Source organism: Brachyhypopomus gauderio, chromosome 16 (assembly GCF_052324685.1).
Source record: "Brachyhypopomus gauderio isolate BG-103 chromosome 16, BGAUD_0.2, whole genome shotgun sequence".
Classification (NCBI taxonomy): domain Eukaryota; kingdom Metazoa; phylum Chordata; class Actinopteri; order Gymnotiformes; family Hypopomidae; genus Brachyhypopomus; species Brachyhypopomus gauderio.
The window spans coordinates 16290780-16311897 of NC_135226.1; the positions used below are offsets into that span (position 1 = coordinate 16290780).

Genomic DNA, 21118 nt, shown 5'->3' on the forward strand with positions numbered 1-21118 from the left:
TATTTCAGTTAAAAGTACTTTTTAAATTTTTCATGTTCATTTGTCCCAGTAGTTAGAACACCTAAAATGTCAGGACTGAACGCAAGACATGTCTTCACATCCCAAGTTATAAAACAATGACAGCAAGTACTTCAAATCATATTAATCTGCTGTTATGCCTTTTATCATGTTGTTTTGACAGTTATGTTGTCAGTGCTTACCTTGGGATATTCCCAGTTCGTGAAATGCTTGACAAAATCAGGGCAAATAGTCCAATAAATGCTATCATTGTGATCCAGAATATTATAACAATTGAATCTAAAGTAAACCAGAGAATAGGTTGACATGTCACTAAGTCTAGGACCAACTCCTACATTAAATAAAAGCACTTTTATGGATTTATCACATGTTTTTGCAGGCAACGAATAACTCACATCTATTGTATCTTAGTTTACTTGCATCCACAGTCACTGGGTCCACATAATCATAGTAATACTCGTATATCCATTGATATGTTGAGTTATTCGTAGATTTCTCCATGGCGATTGTCTTCAGTGACAGAAAGACATCCCCCCACCCCATATACTGACCATGTTGTTCCATTAAAATCTCCACCCATGAAATCTCCACCCATTAAATTATTACTACTCCAGTAAATTGAAAACATCACATGCGAGTCAGTTAATATCACAATCCATATACCAAAATGTGTTCCCTTAAAACAATCAAGTTCCTCTTTTATATTTATTTTTCACATTTTCTGTTTTTGGAACAATAGTCCTACACCCATGACAACATTTTTCACTCTTATATAGTTACGATATATACTAGTGCATTACAGCTGTTTAGAATAAACTAAAAAGCACTTATTAAGATTAAGAATGAGTTATTATCGCTCAGTACAAGTGCAAGGCAACCGAATTCAGTATTCTACATATCCCAGCATTTTTTTATATCCAACAGAAAATTATCAAGTTGGTTCTTCCAGTTCCATTACCTAATGTATAGTGCAATCCACATTTCTGGTATTTTACTACAACATTTACATTTTAACTCTACCTTTGTTTACATTTTAGCTGTTTTACATGTGTTCACTTAAAACATAGTCACTTTAGAGCTAAGGAAATAAGACGCAACTTAATGTATTTGAGCAATTCTGGCTAATTCTCATGTCTCATTGTATGCTTTAATGCCACTAAATTATACATTATCCTGCTTATGTTAGGCTATCTTTTTTAAGGGAGCCTAACATTCCATAAATGCAAATTTGTTTCATTTCAGACAGAGCAAGGGGAGTGAGAAAAATAGAGACAAATATGACATCTGGCATATAAAAGAAGTCACAGTTTATTTGACAGTTGACCTTTTAAATTTATGTTATTCATTCTCTAGATTCATAACGTTTACTCGATTTATAACGATTCATAACGTTTACTCCAAGCCAGGAGCGTCATTATGTTGAATTTATGAAATTAATCAAAATCATACTTTTTCATACTTCAGTTTTTCATTCTTTCATTTTTTCGTATGAAAGATAAATACAAATTCAGACAAAAATATTGACATTTTCTGTTTTAATGGAACTGGTGAATCCTGTAAATCCGTTATGTTTCCACATATACAGCTCAGTAGAGGGCGAAGGCGTACATTTAATTTAGTTTGCAAAGGCGAAGAAGAGCATCAACCACGCCAAAAAACGCGACAAACCGTGGCTCACTTCCCCTAGATACTTCTACTTGGGAGAGTCCATATTATGGGGTTGGACGGTTGTAATTTGTATAGGAAACAACTTCGACTGATGGATAATGCGTTTCATTTTAGAAATATTGTTAATTAATAATGATAAAATTTCCACATTTTGATACTAATTCATGAAACCTGGAAGCGAAAAATATTCCATTACACCTCTTCGTATGCAAAAACACCCACATCTCGCGTCATGTACTAAACCGATATGAAGGGCGAAAGGAGCGAAGGGTTCTTACTTGATAAACTGGAAGCGGCCGTATGTTTCAAACTGCATGCCGCCATATAAAATATCGTTGCAGCGATTTACTTTTTGTTTCCCCCCCCACCTTCCTTGCGTCTGTTAGTAGTTAACCGTGTGGTGAAATCAATGTGTCTCTTGTATTTTTAATTCGTTAGTTCAGCTTAGTTAGTTAAGACAATGGGGTTTTGCGCGTTTTGTACGCGATCTCATGAGGAGCATGACAACTGAAGTTAGTCGGCGAGGTTATGAACACTAGCTAGTGTTGTTTTCTAAGCACACTTCTAGGTAACCTAACTTACCCTAACCTACTTGACTTTATCTACTAGCCAGCTAGCCAGATAGGTAGTTAGTCAAATAGCCTCATTTATTTCCCCGAAATACATTTCTGACAACTTTTATTTTTTAGCTTGCGGCTTAAAGTTTTCTTTCGGTTGGTTAAACTTTCTCGGACTTCAGTGGGGCGTTTTGAATCTTGATTTGGCGACAGACTCGGCCGACTAACCGTCGCTTTGTGTTCATATGCCCGAGCCATGGCGGAAGGAGCCGCTCTTGGACCAGGGCTGAACCTGAGCTCCTCGTCCTCTCGGGTCAAGAAAACAAAAGGCATTAACGTTTCTGTGTCGTCCCATGTGCGACGACAGAGTCGACAAAGCACCAAGAAGGACGTTCACGGACGGGTACGTGCTTGTGTGTCGGCCTGGTAAATCACTACCATGTCTTAACTAGGGTTAGCTGCGTAGCAGAAAGTTTGGTGTGGCGTTCGGTTAAAGTTCAGAATAATTTAGAGTCTTTTTAATATGACAGTTGGCCAACAAGTAATAGAAATTTGGCTTTAAAATGTATCTAGCTAATTTATTTACTTTATTTAATAGCTAACTACTCTGTAGGTAGACGAAACGCACTCTAAGAGTTGCTCTTCCTAAAGTCTGAAGCCTTGCTGTGTCCTCGCAGGTTGTTCTGGAGAAGGTGTTTGGTATTACCACCTCAAGCAGCAGTGGTTTGGCCTGTGACCCCAACACAGGATCTATTGCATACCCTGCCGGGTAGATAACACTCTTGTGTATCTTGGTTATCTTTTTTTTCTTTGCAGGGTTATTATTTTAATAAGCAATTTATTCTCCCCAATTGTTGCAGGTGTGTTGTTGTGCTTCTCAATCCAAAGAAGAACAAGCAGAGTCACATCTTTAATACATCTAGGTGTGTGACCACATAATAAAGTTTAATAAAGTTAAATAACTATTGCAACAAGTCCACTACAGTTTGTGATACTTTTGTTCTTTTAAATATTAAATGAAACAGAATCTCTGCATCTTGGCTTTCTTTTGTTACTCAGGAAAACCTTCACTGCTTTGGCATTCTCCCAGAATGGAAAATACTTGGTCACCGGTGAGGTAAGTGACTGGAAATGTTTCAGAAATGTTTAAATAATAAAAAAAAGAAAAGCTTTTGTATATTTTTTGTTTGATTTTAGTACTGCATGCTTACACATTAAAGATTGTATTTCAGCACTGCACTGACAGTGTTGCCTAACCTGGTATCCATTAAATGCTTTTGTTCTAAGGATCTGATGTATATATGTGGCATATTCAAGCTCTTCAGGTTGTCATGACAGTAACACGTCTGTCCCAGTGTCTCAATTCAATAAACCAATGGATGCTTCTTTAGGTTGTTGACTTTCCTTTAAAAAATGTAATACAATTAATTTAACTTTTATTAAGCAGTCTTTGCTGCTCAAAGCACCGGGTCTTTTAAAAAACTATTTGTGTCCCTGTTTGTGTCTAGAGTGGACACATGCCCCGTGTGAGAGTGTGGGATGTGGCTGACCAGACCCAGGTGGCAGAGGTCCAGTGTCACAAGTATGGCGTTGCCTGTGTGGCATTTTCTACCAATGGCAACTACATTGTGTCTGTTGGATACCAGCATGATAGGACCGTCAGTGTCTGGGAATGGAAGGCGAGTTTACAGCACGCTGCACAACTGGTGCTTTTGCCAGTATACATTTTGCGGGATTAGCAGTAAAAGCTTCTGATTTAATACCTACTCCCTTTCATTTCAGAGAGGCACTGTTATCGCATCCAACAAAGTGTCTAGTCGAGTGCTGGCTGTCTCTTTCTCTGAGGACAGTAGCTACTTTGTCACGGCAGGAAACAGACATGTCAAGTTTTGGTACTTGGATGCCTCAAAGAAGAGAAGGGTGAGATAGAATCTCTGAACTCCTTCGGACCTATGCTTTAATTTACTGCCTGTTGAAATATATTCTCATTATGCATTAAACCGATTTGGAGTAATGCTGAAGGCTCAATAATTGTAGATCGTGCAACCCTTGTAATCCCTTGTCTAATTTCCTGTTTTTGCCCACATCCTTTCAGTCTGTACAGCTGTTAAAGCAGCTTTAATTATGCTCACATCTAAAGTTTTTCTAACTCTCAGTTGTGCTTATAGCAGAATTTCTGTGCTCATTAGTCTTGTGTGAAAATTTGGAAGATCGTGTGTGAGATGGCGTAAATGTTTTTGTAAGAACACTTCAAGTAAAAGGAATGCAAGTAAAATCACTGCATTTGCAGTATCGAATGGAACAGTCTGTTTTTTTCCGATGTTTTACTTGGGTGACCTATGACTTATCTCGGGGATTACAAAACACTCTTATATATTTTTTTGCCCATAAACAAGATGTGTGTATCCAAACAAACATTTTTAAGCATTATTGTACAAGACACTGATTGATGATCTTTAGTTAATCAGATTAGATTTATTTAAGTTATAATAGATTCATGATTTTAAACTTAGAAAACTTCATTCAATTATTAAAATTTAATTGAGAATTCACTATTTTTATTTCAAGCTTCTATTTACAGAAATTATATTTTTTCTTGCATATCTTGAGGTGTTTTGAGTGCACGAAAGGTTGAATTTCTTTTTCTGTCTGGTCTATTTCCATTAAGCTTAGAAATAGGCCTAGATTACATTTTTGCCTTTTGTGAAGCAGAAGCTTTAGAGTTGACATGGCTTTGCTCTTCCAGGTGAACAGCACAGTGCCCCTGATTGGACGATCGGGGTTGCTAGGAGAACACCAGAACAGTGAATTCTGTGATTTGGTGTGTGGGCGTGGAAACATGGCAAGCACCACCTACTGTATCACCTACACAGGCCTACTGTGCCAGTTCAGCAGCAACAGGCAACTGGATTTGTGGGTGGACCTGAAAGTAAGAAATGTTTGTCCATATACCAGCCATCTTGAAATATTTAGTGTTCTCAAAAAATGTGAAACATAACCAGTAGATTATATCAATAGATTACGTTAGATGGACAGAAAATACTCACTTTGGAATAAACCATTAATTTCAGTTGATGAGTTGATGTGTGTTTATAGTAATTTATCCAAGATGTGCACTTTCTCATGTTATGAGTCTTTCAGATGTTTGCAGGTCTGCACATTGTGCTCTTATTGTTGCTTATTAATTGTTGCTGATTAATTAACTGAATTACTGCTGTAGTTCCAATACTGCAGATCATCAGAGTGATATGGTTCAATGCGGATAAATGGTTTTATGGATATTTACCAGTTGGATTATGATTTTTAATTGTTATCCCTAAACACAATCAGGAACATCAGAGATTGGTCATTGTGACAATAGAATGATGACTGTCATATGCAGACATGCTTATTTTTCATTTGCAGTCTTGTGAGATTGCTTTGCAGCTGCCAGTGTTTTTACTGCTGTTAAGATTATGTAGCCCTAGTGTGTATCTGCTGTAGGCTCTCCAAGTCTTGATAACATGGTGATGGCATAGAGATTCTGCTTGAAGATGCTCGTGCCAATATCAGTCTTGTCATGTTTTGCAGACGTCCTCCGCAAGATGTTTGTCTGTCAGTGAATCGTTTGTTTTCTGTGGCTGTGCGGATGGCACAGTCCGGGTGTTTAGCCCCCAAAACTTAAACTACATCACCACTTTGCACAGACCCCACTGTCTGGGAGTGGACGTAACCCAGGGCAAGCAGGCTGGGTAAGGATTTTGCCATAGAGCTGTGCAGTGTGCAGTTTTTAATCTTGCAGAATTTGGAATCTAGAATCTGGACTTCAGCAGTTGCATTACTTTGGAAAAAATTGGTTTATTAACATAAATAGTTCAAGTAAATTGGTATAAATTGATTTTTTGCTCTTTTCCTGCTCAGTTCGGTACACAAGTACATTGGTAAATTATTACATACAAATTCAGTTGAGCACATGGATTAAAATATTCCAGTTTTATCCATAAAATTAAATGCTTTTTATATATATTTTTTTTACAGTTGACAACTCAACTGTTACAATTCATGCTCGTTACTGGTATAGTTGTCCCAGTCACTGATGCATTAGTATGAAACTACCACTTATTTGTTGATATTCCTTGCACCCATTATACTAGACTAGTCAGTGTTGTATGGCTAGGCATTTACTAGATAAACAGATGACTTTTGTTTAAAATTTGCAAGGTATATTCCCCAGTCACTGATCTATTCTCATTTCTCTTGTATAGGTCGCTGACCCAAGCACACCCAGAAGCCCAGTATCCAGATACTCTTGCCCTTACACATGACCCTGTGACCGGCCACTTGACCTGTGTGTATAACGACCACAGTGTTTATGTGTGGGATGTGCGTGATGTCAGGAATGTAGGGAAGGTCTACTCTGCCCTCTACCATAGCTCCTGTGTCTGGAGTGTTGAGGTCTCTCTCTCTTCTTATTTTGAAATGTGTACTAAGAGTGAAATGAGTACGTTATGGTTTTATATATACATTATATTGCACTTTCAGTAGGCAAGGCTTTGTTTTGACACATATGTGACTAATGTTTCACGGTGTGGTCAGACCTACCCAGAGCTGGACGATTCTGCTGCAACTTTGCTGCGTGGTGCTTTTCTGACTTGTTCATCCGACAACACCATTCGCCTTTGGAGCACCGATTCCCAGCACAGCCATGGCCAAGGTGCTGACCTTCACCACAACATCTACAGTCAGGTAAATGCATCTTGGCCCATTAAGCCAATCCTTGATAAGTTACGCAGCTGAAGCATAGATGGATCTTGTCATTTTTGTGTGTGTGTGTTTAAAGGACTTGATGAGAATCGTGTATGTGGATGGGGACACTCAGCATCTCAAGGCTGTGCCAGAGAGAGGAGAGGGCAGCCAAGATGGCAAATTTGGAATCCGGGTCCTGAGAATCAGTCCAGATGGCCAGCATCTAGCTGCTGGAGACCGCAGTGGGAACGTGCGGTGAGGAACACGTACTCAAGCTCTGTCCCTGCCACAATATGGCCACAATATGTGAATTTACATTTTGATTACCATGCCCATATAGAGAACCTGACTTCTAAAAATGTTCCTACCATAAAAAAAATTCTGTCTGTGTCCTCAGTCACAAACGTTATTGGGGCGTTTGTTTTTCTCTCTCTCCCATAAGGGGGAAAAGTTGCCAAAAAGTTGACTGTTTAGGAGAAATGCAATTGCTTGATGGCTGGATGGAGCCACTGCTTAGCTGCTGGCTAACAACACCTGAACATACTTTTTCACTTTATGCGTACTCGACTGTATGGATGGTAGTTTTTTAATTGGTGAAACATCTTGGTGTGTCCAAGTATTGCACTGTATGTCGGCATTTCACTGTGGCTCATTCCTAATGTAGGAATGTAATTTCATTCTAAATCCAATGTAATTCTGAGTGAAGATTTAATGTCTAGCATTTATGTAAAAGGACAAGTTTGTTCTTTACAATCTGTAAATTGCATCAATGAAATCTGTAGTTCTTATAGCTTGTAATTTATTTATTTATTTATTTATTTATTTGCTGTTGGTTTGTAATGGTTTTTACACATTTAAATTACATATTCAATACAGTTTGAAAGCTAGTATAGTGTAACTCAGTCTTTCATTTTCTTGATCTCACTGCTTAGGATATTTGGACTTCAGTTCATGGATGAGCTACTGAAGATCGAGGCGCATGACTCTGAGGTCTTGTGTCTGGCTTTCTCTCCTACCGAGACTGGTGAGACACTGGACTTCTGTATAGTTCAAAAGCAGCTTGTTGGTTTTTATAAATAAGAGTTAGAGGTCTATTGATTTTTAAGTGATCTCAGTTCTTCCATTCAAATATCTCCAAAGACATATAATGTTGACTGTCTGAGGAACAGATATTTTGATAGTTTTACACTAGTCAGGAAGCATTCAAGCTTGAAAATTTATCTTAAAAGTGAAAATTAAAAATACAACCAAAATGGATTTGCATATTGTTGTAAGACATAAGAAAGCCAGAATTGCATTACACCTACATGTGTTTGTGATGCAAGTGCTGGTTCTTTAACTGAACCTCCTGCTACAGTCACAGAACACATGGATTTATATTTCAGATCTGTATCTGCTGGCCTCAGCCAGCCGTGATCGACTCATCCACATTTTCAACGTGGAGAATAGCTACAGCCTTGCACAGACTGTCTACGATCACTCGGCATCCGTCACCGCCATGCAGTTTACTGGTGAGTTTGTGAAAAACACTCCTGTGCACTCTTCTACATCCGCTCAGGCACTGTGAATTAACTCCTACTAGGGTGCATATTAAGAGTATATATGTTGCTGTAGGTGTGGGTCCGAAAGTGTGCATGGTGAGCTGTGGTGCAGACAAGAGCATCTACTTCCGTTCGGCTGAGAAGGTTCGTGCACCAAGCCTGCTATTTTGAGTGGGCATCGTCGCATTGCACATCACATTGCGCAGCCAAGAGCTTGGTGTGTGTTTTTTGTGTATGTGTTTTTTTTGCCTTTAAATGCCTTTAAATTGTGTGTTTTTTGCCTGGCTGTGTGATTGCAGTCCCCTGGTGGCCTGACCTTCTCACGCTCTCATCACGTCGTGGAGAAAAGTACGTTATATGACATGGACCTGGACGCCACGCACACGCACGCTGCCATCGCATGCCAAGACCGCAACATCAGGTAATGTAGGTGTGAGGGTCAGAGAGGCCTATGAAGGTGCGTGTATTTTGAGGATTTGTTATTAATGACCAGTATTTGTTCATAGAGTGTACAATGTGAAGAGTGGCAAGATGAAAAGATGCTTTAAGGGGTCCTTGACTGATGATGGCATGTTGCTCAAGGTATGTAGTTGTGGGTGTTGGGTGTGTGCATCAGAAGTCACTAGGTGTGAGGTCTTTTTTTGGTTATGTCAGGTCATCTCATGATGCGTAGACCACACATTCTAATTTTAATTGATCTTGTGGAATTAAAACTCGCATATAAAAAAAAACAGTCTGTTACATGCTTACTTTAAATCACTGTCAGTCACTTGCTTAGATGTTTTTAGATATTTGAAATAAAACTTTAATTGAAATTCCTGAATTTGCTGAAGTCCTGAAATTCCTGAATGATCATTAATTCGTTCATTCATACTTTTCAATACTTTCCCCTTTTTTCCAGGTTCAGCTAGATCCTTCCGGAATGTTCTTGGCCACTAGCTGCTCAGACAAGAACATCTGTATTTTTGATTATGAGACTGGAGAGTGTGTGGCGACATTATTTGGGCATTCTGGTGATTTTTCTTTGAGTTTTGCATTGTGCTCCTTATTTGATTGTTTTGACTAGTTTTCCAGAATATTTAACTTTTGTTGCTTATGTTTTTCTTTTTCCCCCTCCCTATTATAGAAATTGTGACTGGGATGAAGTTCAGTCCAGACTGCAGACACTTGATCACTGTGTGTGGGGACAGGTATACCTCAATCTTTCTCTTTACGTGATCACTATGTTTGGAGACTTTCATTTACATAACAATGCTGACACAGAAATGAAGATGCTTGTTGCAACTCTATTGAATATATCTTGAATAAATCTGTTTTTCTTTCTTTTGCTACTTTTGACTACTGCGTCTGCGTCGTGGTATGTTTCCATGTTTGTAAAGTTCTTCCTAATCACACCTTTCTGTTTCTGTTCCAGTTCACCTAAACATTCTAAACCTTTTGCACATAACGCTTTTGTAATTGCCAAAGCTCAGTCAAATGCCCTGCTGTTTTTCTGTTTATTTACGAAGTTTGATACCAAATATTAAGTCATATAGAAACTTTAAATTGGACATTTTAGCAGACAAGATGCAGATTAATTATTTAATGAGCCTAAAGTGAAATGCTTTTAATTAAATGCTCATTGTATCTTCAATATTTATTTAGTGCATGTGAAAAGCATTCTGAGATTATTTCAATACATTTAATAATTTGAATGCGTTATTGTTGAATGTGTGTGTGTGTTGGGGGGGTGTTTTAGCTGCGTGTTTGTGTGGCGGCTATGTTCTCAGATGACTACCTCCATGAGGAAGAGGCTGACAGAGAGGAGGAAGAAAGCAGGTCTTAGGAACATGACCCGACTTGCTTCCAAGCAGCAAGCCATCAGGTACAACTGCTGTACCATCAGCTATTGCAGGCGTGATCTAAATTACCCAATGAATCATTAAGATACTATTCAAAATCTGCAATGAGAATAGGTATGGGAAGCAATGAGTTTAGGTATACACATATGAAGACCTTTTGACTTATATTTAAACCTATGTGCCCTCTTTATCCACTCACTACCACTTGATTTCTCCATCACGTTAGATTCTGCGGGCCGATCAGAGTCATCACTATAACTTGCTTGTCCTGTATCCTCTCCCTGACCAGTTCCTCTTTGCACAGCTGTTGAGCTTTAAAGAAACGTCAGATACTCTGTTGTTGTGGCATTTTGTAATGGCACGAGTGGAAGTAGCCTACCAATGTTGTGGCTAAAGCCAGCTAGACGACGATGTCGTGCAACGTGAGATCAAATACATGACTGGACAGTAGCTAATTAATATGCAGACACTGCACCACTCAACACCAACTGTACATGAATTATGGATTACTTAGTTATGCTAGATTGTCCTCCGTTCTTATCTGTCAAAATGATGCACATATTAAACATGATAACTATTAAACATTTTCAATCAGTGATGGAAAATACTTGGTTAACATGACCTCAGATCAAACCTGAGATCAAAACATCTAGACTAATCGGTATAATTAAACACAATGATGCACAATAAGATGTATGATAGGTTATATGTGCAAAGGCATTCGAGATTACATAACATTTTGTCTTGCTCTCATTTAGGAGAGAGACTTACATTGCTGTACCCTGCAGCATGTCCCAGTCTCAGGAAGAAGAACCAAACAGAACGGTAGAGGCGAAGGAGGACGTTGAAGGTTACGCCAGAACCCCAGCCAGGGTGGACCCAAGAATAGGTGAGTGGATGTAACGTTTGTGCTGAGGCCACTGCTGTAATGTAGACAGTGGGTACTAGAACAGATGTAAAGCATGCATTTCAACAATTCTAAAATTACACATTTACATGTATGTCTGTAGGCTTTGACTGTAAAAATGTGCTTCATATAAATATGCTTTATGAAACTAGTCAGATGGATTGTGATTATGGAGGTGTGTGTTTATTTTAGAGAGTCTGGACCTCATGATGCCTCAGACCAATGGCCGCCTGCCTATGTGGGCACGCAGATTGGTATGTACTTATAAGGCAGACTTTAAATATGTGCGTGTGTGTGTAATTGAAAGATTGGTTAGGTTTCACTTTTTCCTGTATTTTCAGGGTCCAATATCAGTTTGATTACAAGACAAAAGTCTAACCCTTTCTAACTGCTGTCGGTTGTATTGCACTTTTACTTTTGTGTCACGTATTTAGGGTGCAGGAGCTGTTGACAGTGTGGATCCTAGCAGACCTAAAGTCACCCACTGCCAGCCACAGGGACGCTGGGCTGTGCACGCAGATCCACTGGCGATTCGTTCAGTGTTTGAGACCAGGAGCCTGCAGCTGCCCTTCTCTCAGACCCCCAGCAGAGCAGAGGGCGATGATGACGAGTGTGAGGAAGAGAAGGAGGACGTGGACTTTCACCCTCAGAGTCTAGACAGTCTTCTAGGCGAAGACGAAGAGGCTGAGGATGCAGAAGAGGTGGAGGAGAGGCTCTCGAATGTAGGAATACATTCTTTAAGTGTGTGGGGTTTTTTTTTTGTGAGAAACTATTTGAGACATGACCTTTTGTGAACTAATGTTTCTGTTTTACCCTAGATGTCCGAAAAGTTTAGTTCTATGCTTCAGGAGATGGAGCTGCAGTCCCTGGAGACTGAGAAGCAGTTCAACCCAAATCTTAGCTCCTCTGAGAACAATGACTACATCCTGTACCCAGCAAACAGCACTGCTCTGTCCACCACTGGAGAGGGGTAGGTCTTGTACATCCCTGACGTAGAGAACCAGTGACCTTTAATGTGTGTGTGTAAGAATTGCCCCAGTGTAAGAGTGATATAAATTAGATTTAATCTTGGACCTAATGAAGACCCCAGCCCCAAACCTGCTCTGCTTTAACAGTGTGCTTATTCCTGTAGGGTATTTGATGTGAAGGGGCTGTGTGAGGATGTTGAAACTGACCCAGAAGAGGAACTGAGTCCAGACAGTGCCTGCTCAGCTGAGAGTGACCAGGTGCACAGTGACCAGGCCCATGACCGTGAGTTGCCAGAGTGACTTATTATTCTACTGTGATACCACAGTGGGAAAAGTTAGAGAGCAGTCCTTATGAGTTTATGGTGTGATGCAAGTTTAACTGCTTGATTTAAAGTTTGTGTGATTTATACCCTGTTTAACTAAAGGCTGTTGTGCAGTGGGGTCTTGTTTACAACTTTGCATAGATGGGGCTATATAAAATGATATACAATAATAATAATAATTTGTATAGCACCTTTCATAAATACATACAACTCAAGTGCTTTACAGAATAAAAGGAAGCGAAGATAAAATAAAGGAAACAAAGAAAGTAATAAAATAATTAACCATTGGAGTTTAGTTAGTTTCTTAACTAAATGCAGATTTAAACAGGGATGTTTTGACTCCTCTTGAAGCTGTACAGGGATGAAATGTCTTTGTGCTCCTATAATAATATATTATACATTCTACTATATGCGCTCACGTATATAAATGTCTCTCGTTTCAGAGGATACCGACTCCCTCAGTCAGGGCAGCTCCATTGGCAGTTCTGGAGTGGAGGAAGAGGATGACGAAGATCCTGCCGCACTGCTACGACAGCACTTCGACACACTAGCTGTGGCCACTAATGGTTCAACATGCCTTTTACTCTCACTGATGTGTTCAGATTAGTTTTTAAGAACGAGAATGTAACTATTAGTCAAGTAAACCCCATTAGTAATGCAGCTTTTCATTGACGTAAAAAGTCATCAAAAACTGACAATTTTACTTGCTAGTAAATAAAGCTGCACATCTGTGGTCTATGTGTTAAAAAAGCCCTCGACTTCATTCCATTACCCTCTGTTGCTACTCTCACAGAAAAGTTTGACACAGACCTGAGCATCTTACAGCAGCCGACCAATGAGAGCAGCTTCCTCAACCCCCGTCTGAGTCTTTCTACACGCTTCCTCTCCCGCTTCCAGAACCGCATTCGGTCAGTCCACACCACATGCACACGCTTGTATGGTTGTTTTAAGTCATGCCTGTTTCATTAAGAACACCACTGCATATATTAATATTACATGTTTTAGTATGATCTTGTAGACAACAGCATTATAAATAAACATTTTACCGCATTCTCATTAGCTGTGACGTGTTGCAAAGCCGCGTGATTGGCTGTGGATTGGTAAACGGCCAAGTGAGCTGGTGTAATCGGTCATCTTACTCCTGCAGAGGTCCAGGGGGAGGAGGTGGGGCTGCGTTTCGTCCTTCGAGTTGTCTGCCCACTATTCCAGATGAGGCCAGCAGCACTTCAGTCCTGGGGGACGCAGAGGTATTACACACCAGCACGAGCCAAGGCCACTAGCAGCAAGCTATTACATTTCTGTTGCATTTAACAATCATGATTTTCTTATGTTCTTTGCAAATATTACTGGAGTTGATTTAAAAAAAATAATGTGTTTTGAACCCTTTTTGATGTTGGCAGTGACATGTTGGCCAAGAACAGCATTTCTTAATATTTTTACTTAAGGAAACATTGGTTTATATGTATTGCATATATTGACATCTATGGGAAATGGTCAAACGCATGCATTGAAAACAATTAATGTTTTAATTCAATTAATGAAACGTGGCTATACAAAAATACTTGGATAAGACTATTCATAGTCATGTGTATAGAGATCATCAGAATTGGTGATGGTTAAGACATAAAGGGGCTTTGACTCAAGTTTTAAAAATTAAAAACTCATCTTCCCCTTTTGGGCTTTGATTCCTATTGTTAATCCTGTGTTAATCCTCCAAGGTCTGTACTCCAAACACCCAAAGAACGGATCAAAATAAAAACCAAAAAAGTGGTAAGATCAATTTTAGATTTCAGTTTAGGACTTTGAAAGGAGTTTTATGACATTGTTAAAATTATAACAAAACTGATTTAATATAATGAAGTTCACTTCAAACATCACTTCAAGTCACTCATGGGGTACATCTTTACACATCAGTTGTGTTGTATTTAGCATGATTTTAAGATATTGCAGGGTTCCTGTTTTTCTGCCAAGTTTCCATGTGTTTATGGCTGGTGTCGGCAGCTATATGACACAAGCCGCTGTGAAACATGTGGCGCTTACATATAGGTGTTATGTCATTTTTCAGAGACCACAGGGAACGCAGTGACTTCACAACTGAATGTTCAAAGTCCTTCCAGAACTCCAAGCATATCTGCTCCCAAACCTTCTGATGTTGCCATTGAAGTTGCATTGTCTACCTTGTGTACTTCAGAGGCCTCGTGCCAAAGTGACTTGGGTTCTTCTGCCAGGCCCTCCGGCAAAAGTAGCTTCGCAGAAGACGATCCCAGTGTGTCCCCATTACTGAGGCATCCTCATGAAAATAGGGAGCTCTGGAAAGACTCATCATCTAGCCAGGACGTTTGTGAGGCTGTAGAATATGAGGAAAACCTCGCATATCCACATCCTCCTTCTGCTGAGGTACTCTCTTCAGGAACTGTCAAACCAGCACCTTCTCAGATGACACCTGGCCCAGGTAATCACAGGGCCCGGGCAGCACTTCACCTAGACCTGCCTGCACCACTCCCCGCAAGCATGTCGCCTGCTTCCCACAAGTCCCTGAGAAGCCAGGTAGAGCATGTTTACCCTCCTTGTCAAAAGACCTTGGTGAGTCCTACAGAGATGCGCTCGCTAGGAAAAGAAAGTCGGAAACGAATCCGAAACATTGAGGAAGGTCTCGCCCCAAAGTCCTCCAACAGGCCGTCATCTGGGCCAGTGATGGCTGCCATGAAAGGCAGCCCGTCTGTAATGCCGACAAAGAACTTGGAAAATTCTCAGTCCTGCACTCGGAGAGGGACTGCAAGTTCATCCAAATCGAAGCCCACGTGTGAGGGACAAGTGCCTGGAGACACTGGTATTGTGTTCTGCAGATGACAAACATGCCTAATGTTTTTCTAGTGTAAAAGGAATTAACTTCAACATCAAGATCTGGGAATTACAGATTTTTCATCGTCCTTTAACTGGGTAAATGGGGGGAGACCATGTCAAGTATGATTAATAGTGGCTCATCAGTGTACACAGTTCACTGACTGACTAATTTTAAAATGCAGCACTGGATTTGGATTTAAATAGTATTTAAATAGCTGTGGCTACCTTAAACGGAGCCATCTAGCTGTAAATAGCCGGGGCTACCTTAAGAGTAATCAAGAAGATTCCGTGGCCGATTATTAAGGACAGAGTAGATTACCATCTTGACCTTCACTGCAATTCTGGTCTCGAGTGTGCAAGGCCCACCATAAAAGGGCATGTGAATTTAATACCGCCTTTGTTATCAGTAAAACAAAACGCCTTGCTTTTACTAAAAGTATTATTATTACTATTGTGTCAGATGTCAGGCCTTTCCAAGCAGATGAACAGAGCTGTATACATTGAGTGATTTTATGTTCCCTTTTAGACGAGACTGTAAATCTGCAGATGTGCATGGAGATTGTGGATGAGCTACAGCACACAATGCAAAGAGCAGCCGGCTTTTACGTTAAGGTATCTTCACACTCTGCTTGTACCTCACTTCTCGTTTATTAGGGATACACTGCATGTCATTAGCGCCCCCTTGGTTTTCCATATACAAGAAGCCTTGCAGGTCAACCATTTAATAAGTGCATTTTTTATTGAAACCCATAAGCATTGTCACCAATCTAAGACATTTTTATGTTCTGGTAATAAATCCTTTTATTTATTGGCAACCTCCAGGACACTCAAGGTCACATTTACGGTGCCAGAATACACATTTTCTATGTGCCAGAATACAATTACAAGCAAGAAACAAGAAATAGAAACCAGATAAGACAAGATAAAACGATTACAATGAGGACAATGAGTGTCCCAAGAGCAGTTTTGATTACTACAATGGAATCTAAACGACGAATATGGGAGGGGGATGCATTCCAGAGTTTAGGTGCAGCGTAGGAAAAAGCTCTAGCACCAACTGTACTAAAATTGATAAAAGGCCTGCCGAAGAAGACTGCAGAGAATGGGATGGAGTATAGAGCTGGAGATGATCAATAAGATAGGCAGGGTAGAGATTATGGAGGGCCTTAAACGTAAATAGTACTATATGAAACAGCATCCTTCAGTGACACGAAGCCGATGTAACTGAATCAACAAGGGTGTAACATGGTCAGTCAATTTAGAACGTGTAGTAATCAGAGCTGCAGCACGTACTCGTTGAATAGATTTATTTAGAATACCTGTAAGGATTGCATTACAATAATCAATATGTGATGTAACCAATGCATTGACCAAGACTTCTATTGAACGTTGTGACAACTCGAGACACAGTCTAGAGATATTCCGAAGGTGAAAAAATGCAACTCAAGACACATTACTTGTATGACTGGAGAAAGACAGTGTACTATCAAGACTAACTCCAAGACTTTTAACCTGTGCAGAAACGGGTATAACAGTTTCAGCAATGGAAAGTGAACAGATCATACTTTGTGTTGCTTTGGACCCTATAAGAAGTAATTTCGATTTATTGCTATTAATTTTTAATAATAATAAATTTTATTTAAAAGCGCCTTTCAAGTGACCCAAGGACACTGTACAATAGATAATAATAAAATAAAAAAGGTAAGTGCACATACAACTTAAAATGACCATAAAGACAGATACATAGTATCATCCATATGCTAGTTTAAAAAGATGAGTTTTGAGACTGGTTTTAAAAACATCTAAAGATGAACAAGCTCACAGTGCATCGGGAAGACTATTCCACAGCTTTGGACCCGCAACACAAAATGCTCCATTTCCAATGGTACTTAGCTTAATATGTGGGACCTCGAGCAAATGGAGGCTTGAGGAGCGAAGAGTATGCACTGGAGAGTATGGTTGCAATAGACTACTTGGGTAAGAAGGGGCAAGGTCGTGCAAGGATTTAAACACCAACATAAGCAATTTGTACTGTATTCGGTACTTTACTGGAAGCCAATGAAGACGACTTAGGACTGGAGTAATATGCTCCCAAGATCTTGTATGGGTCAAGATGTATGGGTCATATTGCAACCTGCTCAAAGCCTGATCAGGGAGGCCACACAAGTTATTTGTTTTAGTTATTTCTAATCCACGTATGGATCACATAAACATTAAAAGCTCTGGGTACGAGAGCAGATGTTGGCTGTGTAGACACATACAACTGTATGTCATCTGCATAGCAGTGAAACTGGATCCCATAGTGTCTGAAAATATTACAAAGAGGAAGAAGGTAAATACTGAACAAGAAAGCCCCCAACACTAAACCCTGTGGTACTCCACATTGAACTAGAGCTCTCGGACCGGTAATTCTGAATCTGAATATACTGTTTCCTCTCAGATAGGAGGCAAACCACTGATAGACAGTACCACAGACCCCAATGCTAGCTAATGGAAGCTTAAAAGCTTCCAAAAGCTGCTGATGGGGATACAGTGTTGAATGCTGCTCTGAGGTCAAGGAGGATAAGAATAGAAAGTGAACCAGATTCAGCAGCCTGGAGGAGATCATTAGTAATCTTAGTACAGAACTTTTTGGTTAAGTTTAGGCCAGAAACCAGATTGGAACCGTTATAGTAAATTAAATTTATCAAGGTAAGCCTGAAGCTGTGCTGCAACTACCTTTTCCAGAATTTTGGAAATAAATAGTAAATTTGAAATTGGCTGATAGCTATTCATATCATTAGGATCCAAACCAGATTTCTTCACAGTTGGCCTAATTGTAGCAATTAGGCCTTCCCTTTAGTGAGGAAGGCACCATGCCAGTAAACAGAGAGGAGTTAATGATCATAGTAATCCGAGATAATGGGAGGTGGGCATGCCTTAACTAGAGTTGTGGCTATAGGATCCAAGGAACATGTTGAGGTGTTGGATTTATTGATAAGGTCAGAAATGTGATTTTCAGTTGAGACTAAAAGACTAAAATCACATAGAATAGTAAGTGTGGCCAGTTTCATTGCACTCAGTGGTTGTAAATTAGACTCGGTTATCAATGTCCAGTTGCTCATAGATTCTACTAATTTTGGAGTTGAAAAACTAAACAGAAAACAAAAAAAATCCCCAAAACACTAAATTAATCATTGAAGGTTACTACTCTTATTGATTTTAGGTGGCTGAAGTAGTCTTTTCACTGTGGAAAAGAGAGATCTTCCTTCACCTGCACTTACATTTTTTGTATTATTTTTTTACATTTTTGAAAGGCACTAGTTGATCGAAGTACATTTTGTTCTGATGAACATTGACAATAGATGCAAACAATTCAAACCGACCTTTAACCAGGTCACCACATCGGTGATGTCTAAATGTATTACAACTCATGTGCTGCACATTCTTAAGAGTTCAAGCAATCTTGACAGCGCTGGAGGAACACGTAGCCCTCCATGGGTTGTTTCCTATTGTAAATGTGTTTGTGGGTATTTGGTGTTTAGGGAACTTGATCTATGTTGCTGATGATGTATGATTGTGTGGGTAATGTTTTATAAAGTCAGCAGTCTTAGGAATACTACTAAAGTTGAGTCTGTTTTATAGATGGAAAAATTCTGTTCAGATTAGGTCATTCTATAACGTCCTAGCTAGTGGTGGTTTTTTGTTTTGTTTTTGTTTGTATATACACGTGTGTGTGTGCGTTCTTTATCTATCCATATCTATCTAGCTCTCTATCTATCTATCTCTATCTATCTCTATCTATCTCTATCTATCTATCTATCTCAAACTGCTTCTGAAATGGTTTCACAGAGCAGACAATCTCCTAGCATGACACACTGAACTTAATAAAGCTACAGTTTTTCTAGGATTTTTAGGATTGCTTTGTACTACATAGTAGTTTGGAAACAATGTAATAATATAAGTACCACAGCCTGATAACCCATATTTATTTGCTTCATATTTACTGTTAATAAAAGGCTCAACTTTCATTGTTACCACATTGTTAGCTATTGCTTCCTCATATATTTTGTTAGAACATTACTGTTCCCAGCTGGTTTGGAACTTTGTCAGCCATTGGTTGCCCTATTTTTAGGTTATGTTTTCCCTGCTGCCACTCGTTTTTGTCAGCTGAAACAGCTAAAACTTTTTATGGTGGCATGAAGGCATGATGATTCATATATTTTGGAGAAAACTTCTAAGAATTGCTATTGGATGCAAAAAAAGAGTATTGCCCAAAATATTTTACCTCGTTGATTCAGGAACTAATGTTGTATACTGAATATATTCTTTGTCCCTCCCCACACCTCCTCATAGCTGCAGTCTGTCCAGGACCTGTCTGAGGAGCAGGTGCAGATGAAGAGCGTTCTGCAGGAGGCCTTTTCTGGGCTGAAGCAGGAACTGGGCTGCCTCTGTCCCCAGGAGCCATGTCCTGCTGGCCAGCAAGCCCCCCGACCCCCCGAAGACTCTCCCGGGCGGCAGCTGAGGGATGACCGGGCCATGGCTCTTCTGGAAAAATACTCAGAGATGCTACTGTTGCGAATGGCTGAAAAGAAGACTGACTGCAGTTGAGTTATCGTGTCTACAGGACCTCTCTTCCCCCCACATACATATATATATGTGTGTGTGTATATACATTTTTTTAACACACACATCTGTAACAGTTTATAAAATTCTGCTCACCTTTTGAAATGGTTTTTACTAAAAGTAATTGCCTTAAATTGCAGCAACTGGCTATTGCTAGAATTGATTCCACATAACTTCAATATTTCAGTATTTAATAGATGTCCTTGGAGCTTTTGTTGTAAGCATTGTTTAAGCTATAGCATTACCACAAATTATTTATTACAGCACAGTGATTTATAATCGCGTGCTATTGTTTACATTTTGGGTGACAACAATTTTTTTTTTTATTGGAAGTCCCATGCTTGATGCTGGTTTTAATTCTTTTACAGTGTCTTTTAATACCCAAGAACAAATTCATATTCTTAAGATCATGCTTATTGTGTTTTTTTGTAATCTTCAAATGGCCAGGGTAAAACAAATAAGCATGGTTTGACTGTTTCTTGCCATTCTGAATAACCAAAAAGCAGTATTAACAGCGTGTGAGTGAGTGCTCATTAATAAAGTTTCTGATTACATTTCACGAGCTTAGTGTGGTAGTGTTTAGTTTCAGGTTTTGTTTTGTTTTAGTGTCACTTTGTTGGCTTTGATAACATTGCCGTTATCTAGTCACAATCACCCTGTGTTTCACCATCTGCTGTACCTGGGATGTGAGTGCTGTTGCATAAAACCCGTTTAATTGTTTCACATGTAAAGTGCAAATGTTGCAGACGTGTGTCTGCCTCGGGCTTTAGTTTTGACCACCACCGCTGGCTTTCCTTGTACATTTTATACAAGAATTTGTAAATATTTGTTTACCTATTCAATTTATTCATGGTGATCAAGTTTAAATAAATTCTATATCTATACAAGCGGTCTTTTTTATATCCACCACCACCAGGATCAAATTGCTGACGTTGCCGAAGTTGCTGTGGTTTGCTGCTGTAGCCTATTTCACTGGTAATACGTTAAATCGTAAAACCAGTCCTTTGGCTGGCTGAAACTAGCAAGCACATAAATAGTTCCGATCTCTTTAAATCCACAAACAATCAGTGAGGAAAATGGCATTTGGTGCCCGATCCTATCCTGTCCAGAGTAGGACAAAA

General features: G+C 39.5%; 2 protein-coding genes across 3 annotated transcripts; one reads left to right on the top strand and one right to left on the bottom strand.

The window, feature by feature from the left end:
* Nucleotides 1–196: 196 nt before the first annotated feature.
* mrap (melanocortin 2 receptor accessory protein) lies at nt 197–519 on the bottom strand. The gene is made up of 2 exons (XM_076975949.1): nt 414–519; nt 197–297 (listed from the first exon to the last, which is right to left on the bottom strand). Exons 1-2 carry the CDS (start codon nt 517–519, stop codon nt 197–199), a joined length of 207 nt encoding a protein of 68 aa, XP_076832064.1.
* A 1476-nt stretch (nt 520–1995) lies between these two features.
* On the top strand, nt 1996–20874 carry wdr62 (WD repeat domain 62). 2 transcript variants are annotated; one of them, XM_076975868.1, is made up of 31 exons: nt 1996–2646; nt 2921–3012; nt 3104–3166; nt 3303–3360; nt 3752–3922; nt 4026–4163; nt 4990–5172; nt 5814–5974; nt 6488–6677; nt 6819–6968; nt 7063–7223; nt 7901–7992; nt 8354–8479; nt 8583–8653; nt 8809–8930; nt 9016–9091; nt 9411–9522; nt 9636–9699; nt 10248–10373; nt 11109–11239; nt 11450–11511; nt 11692–11979; nt 12076–12227; nt 12390–12508; nt 12992–13114; nt 13342–13456; nt 13696–13795; nt 14267–14318; nt 14614–15378; nt 15919–16004; nt 19728–20874. In XM_076975868.1, exons 1-31 carry the CDS (start codon nt 2500–2502, stop codon nt 19980–19982), a joined length of 4551 nt encoding a protein of 1516 aa, XP_076831983.1. In that variant the 5' UTR covers nt 1996–2499; the 3' UTR covers nt 19983–20874. The 2 variants fall into 2 exon arrangements, with proteins under 2 accessions (XP_076831983.1, XP_076831984.1); XM_076975869.1 differs by lacking the exons at nt 1996–2646; nt 2921–3012 and adding an exon at nt 3531–3634 and having other exon boundaries at nt 3106–3166.
* The last annotated feature ends 244 nt before the right edge of the window (nt 20875–21118 follow it).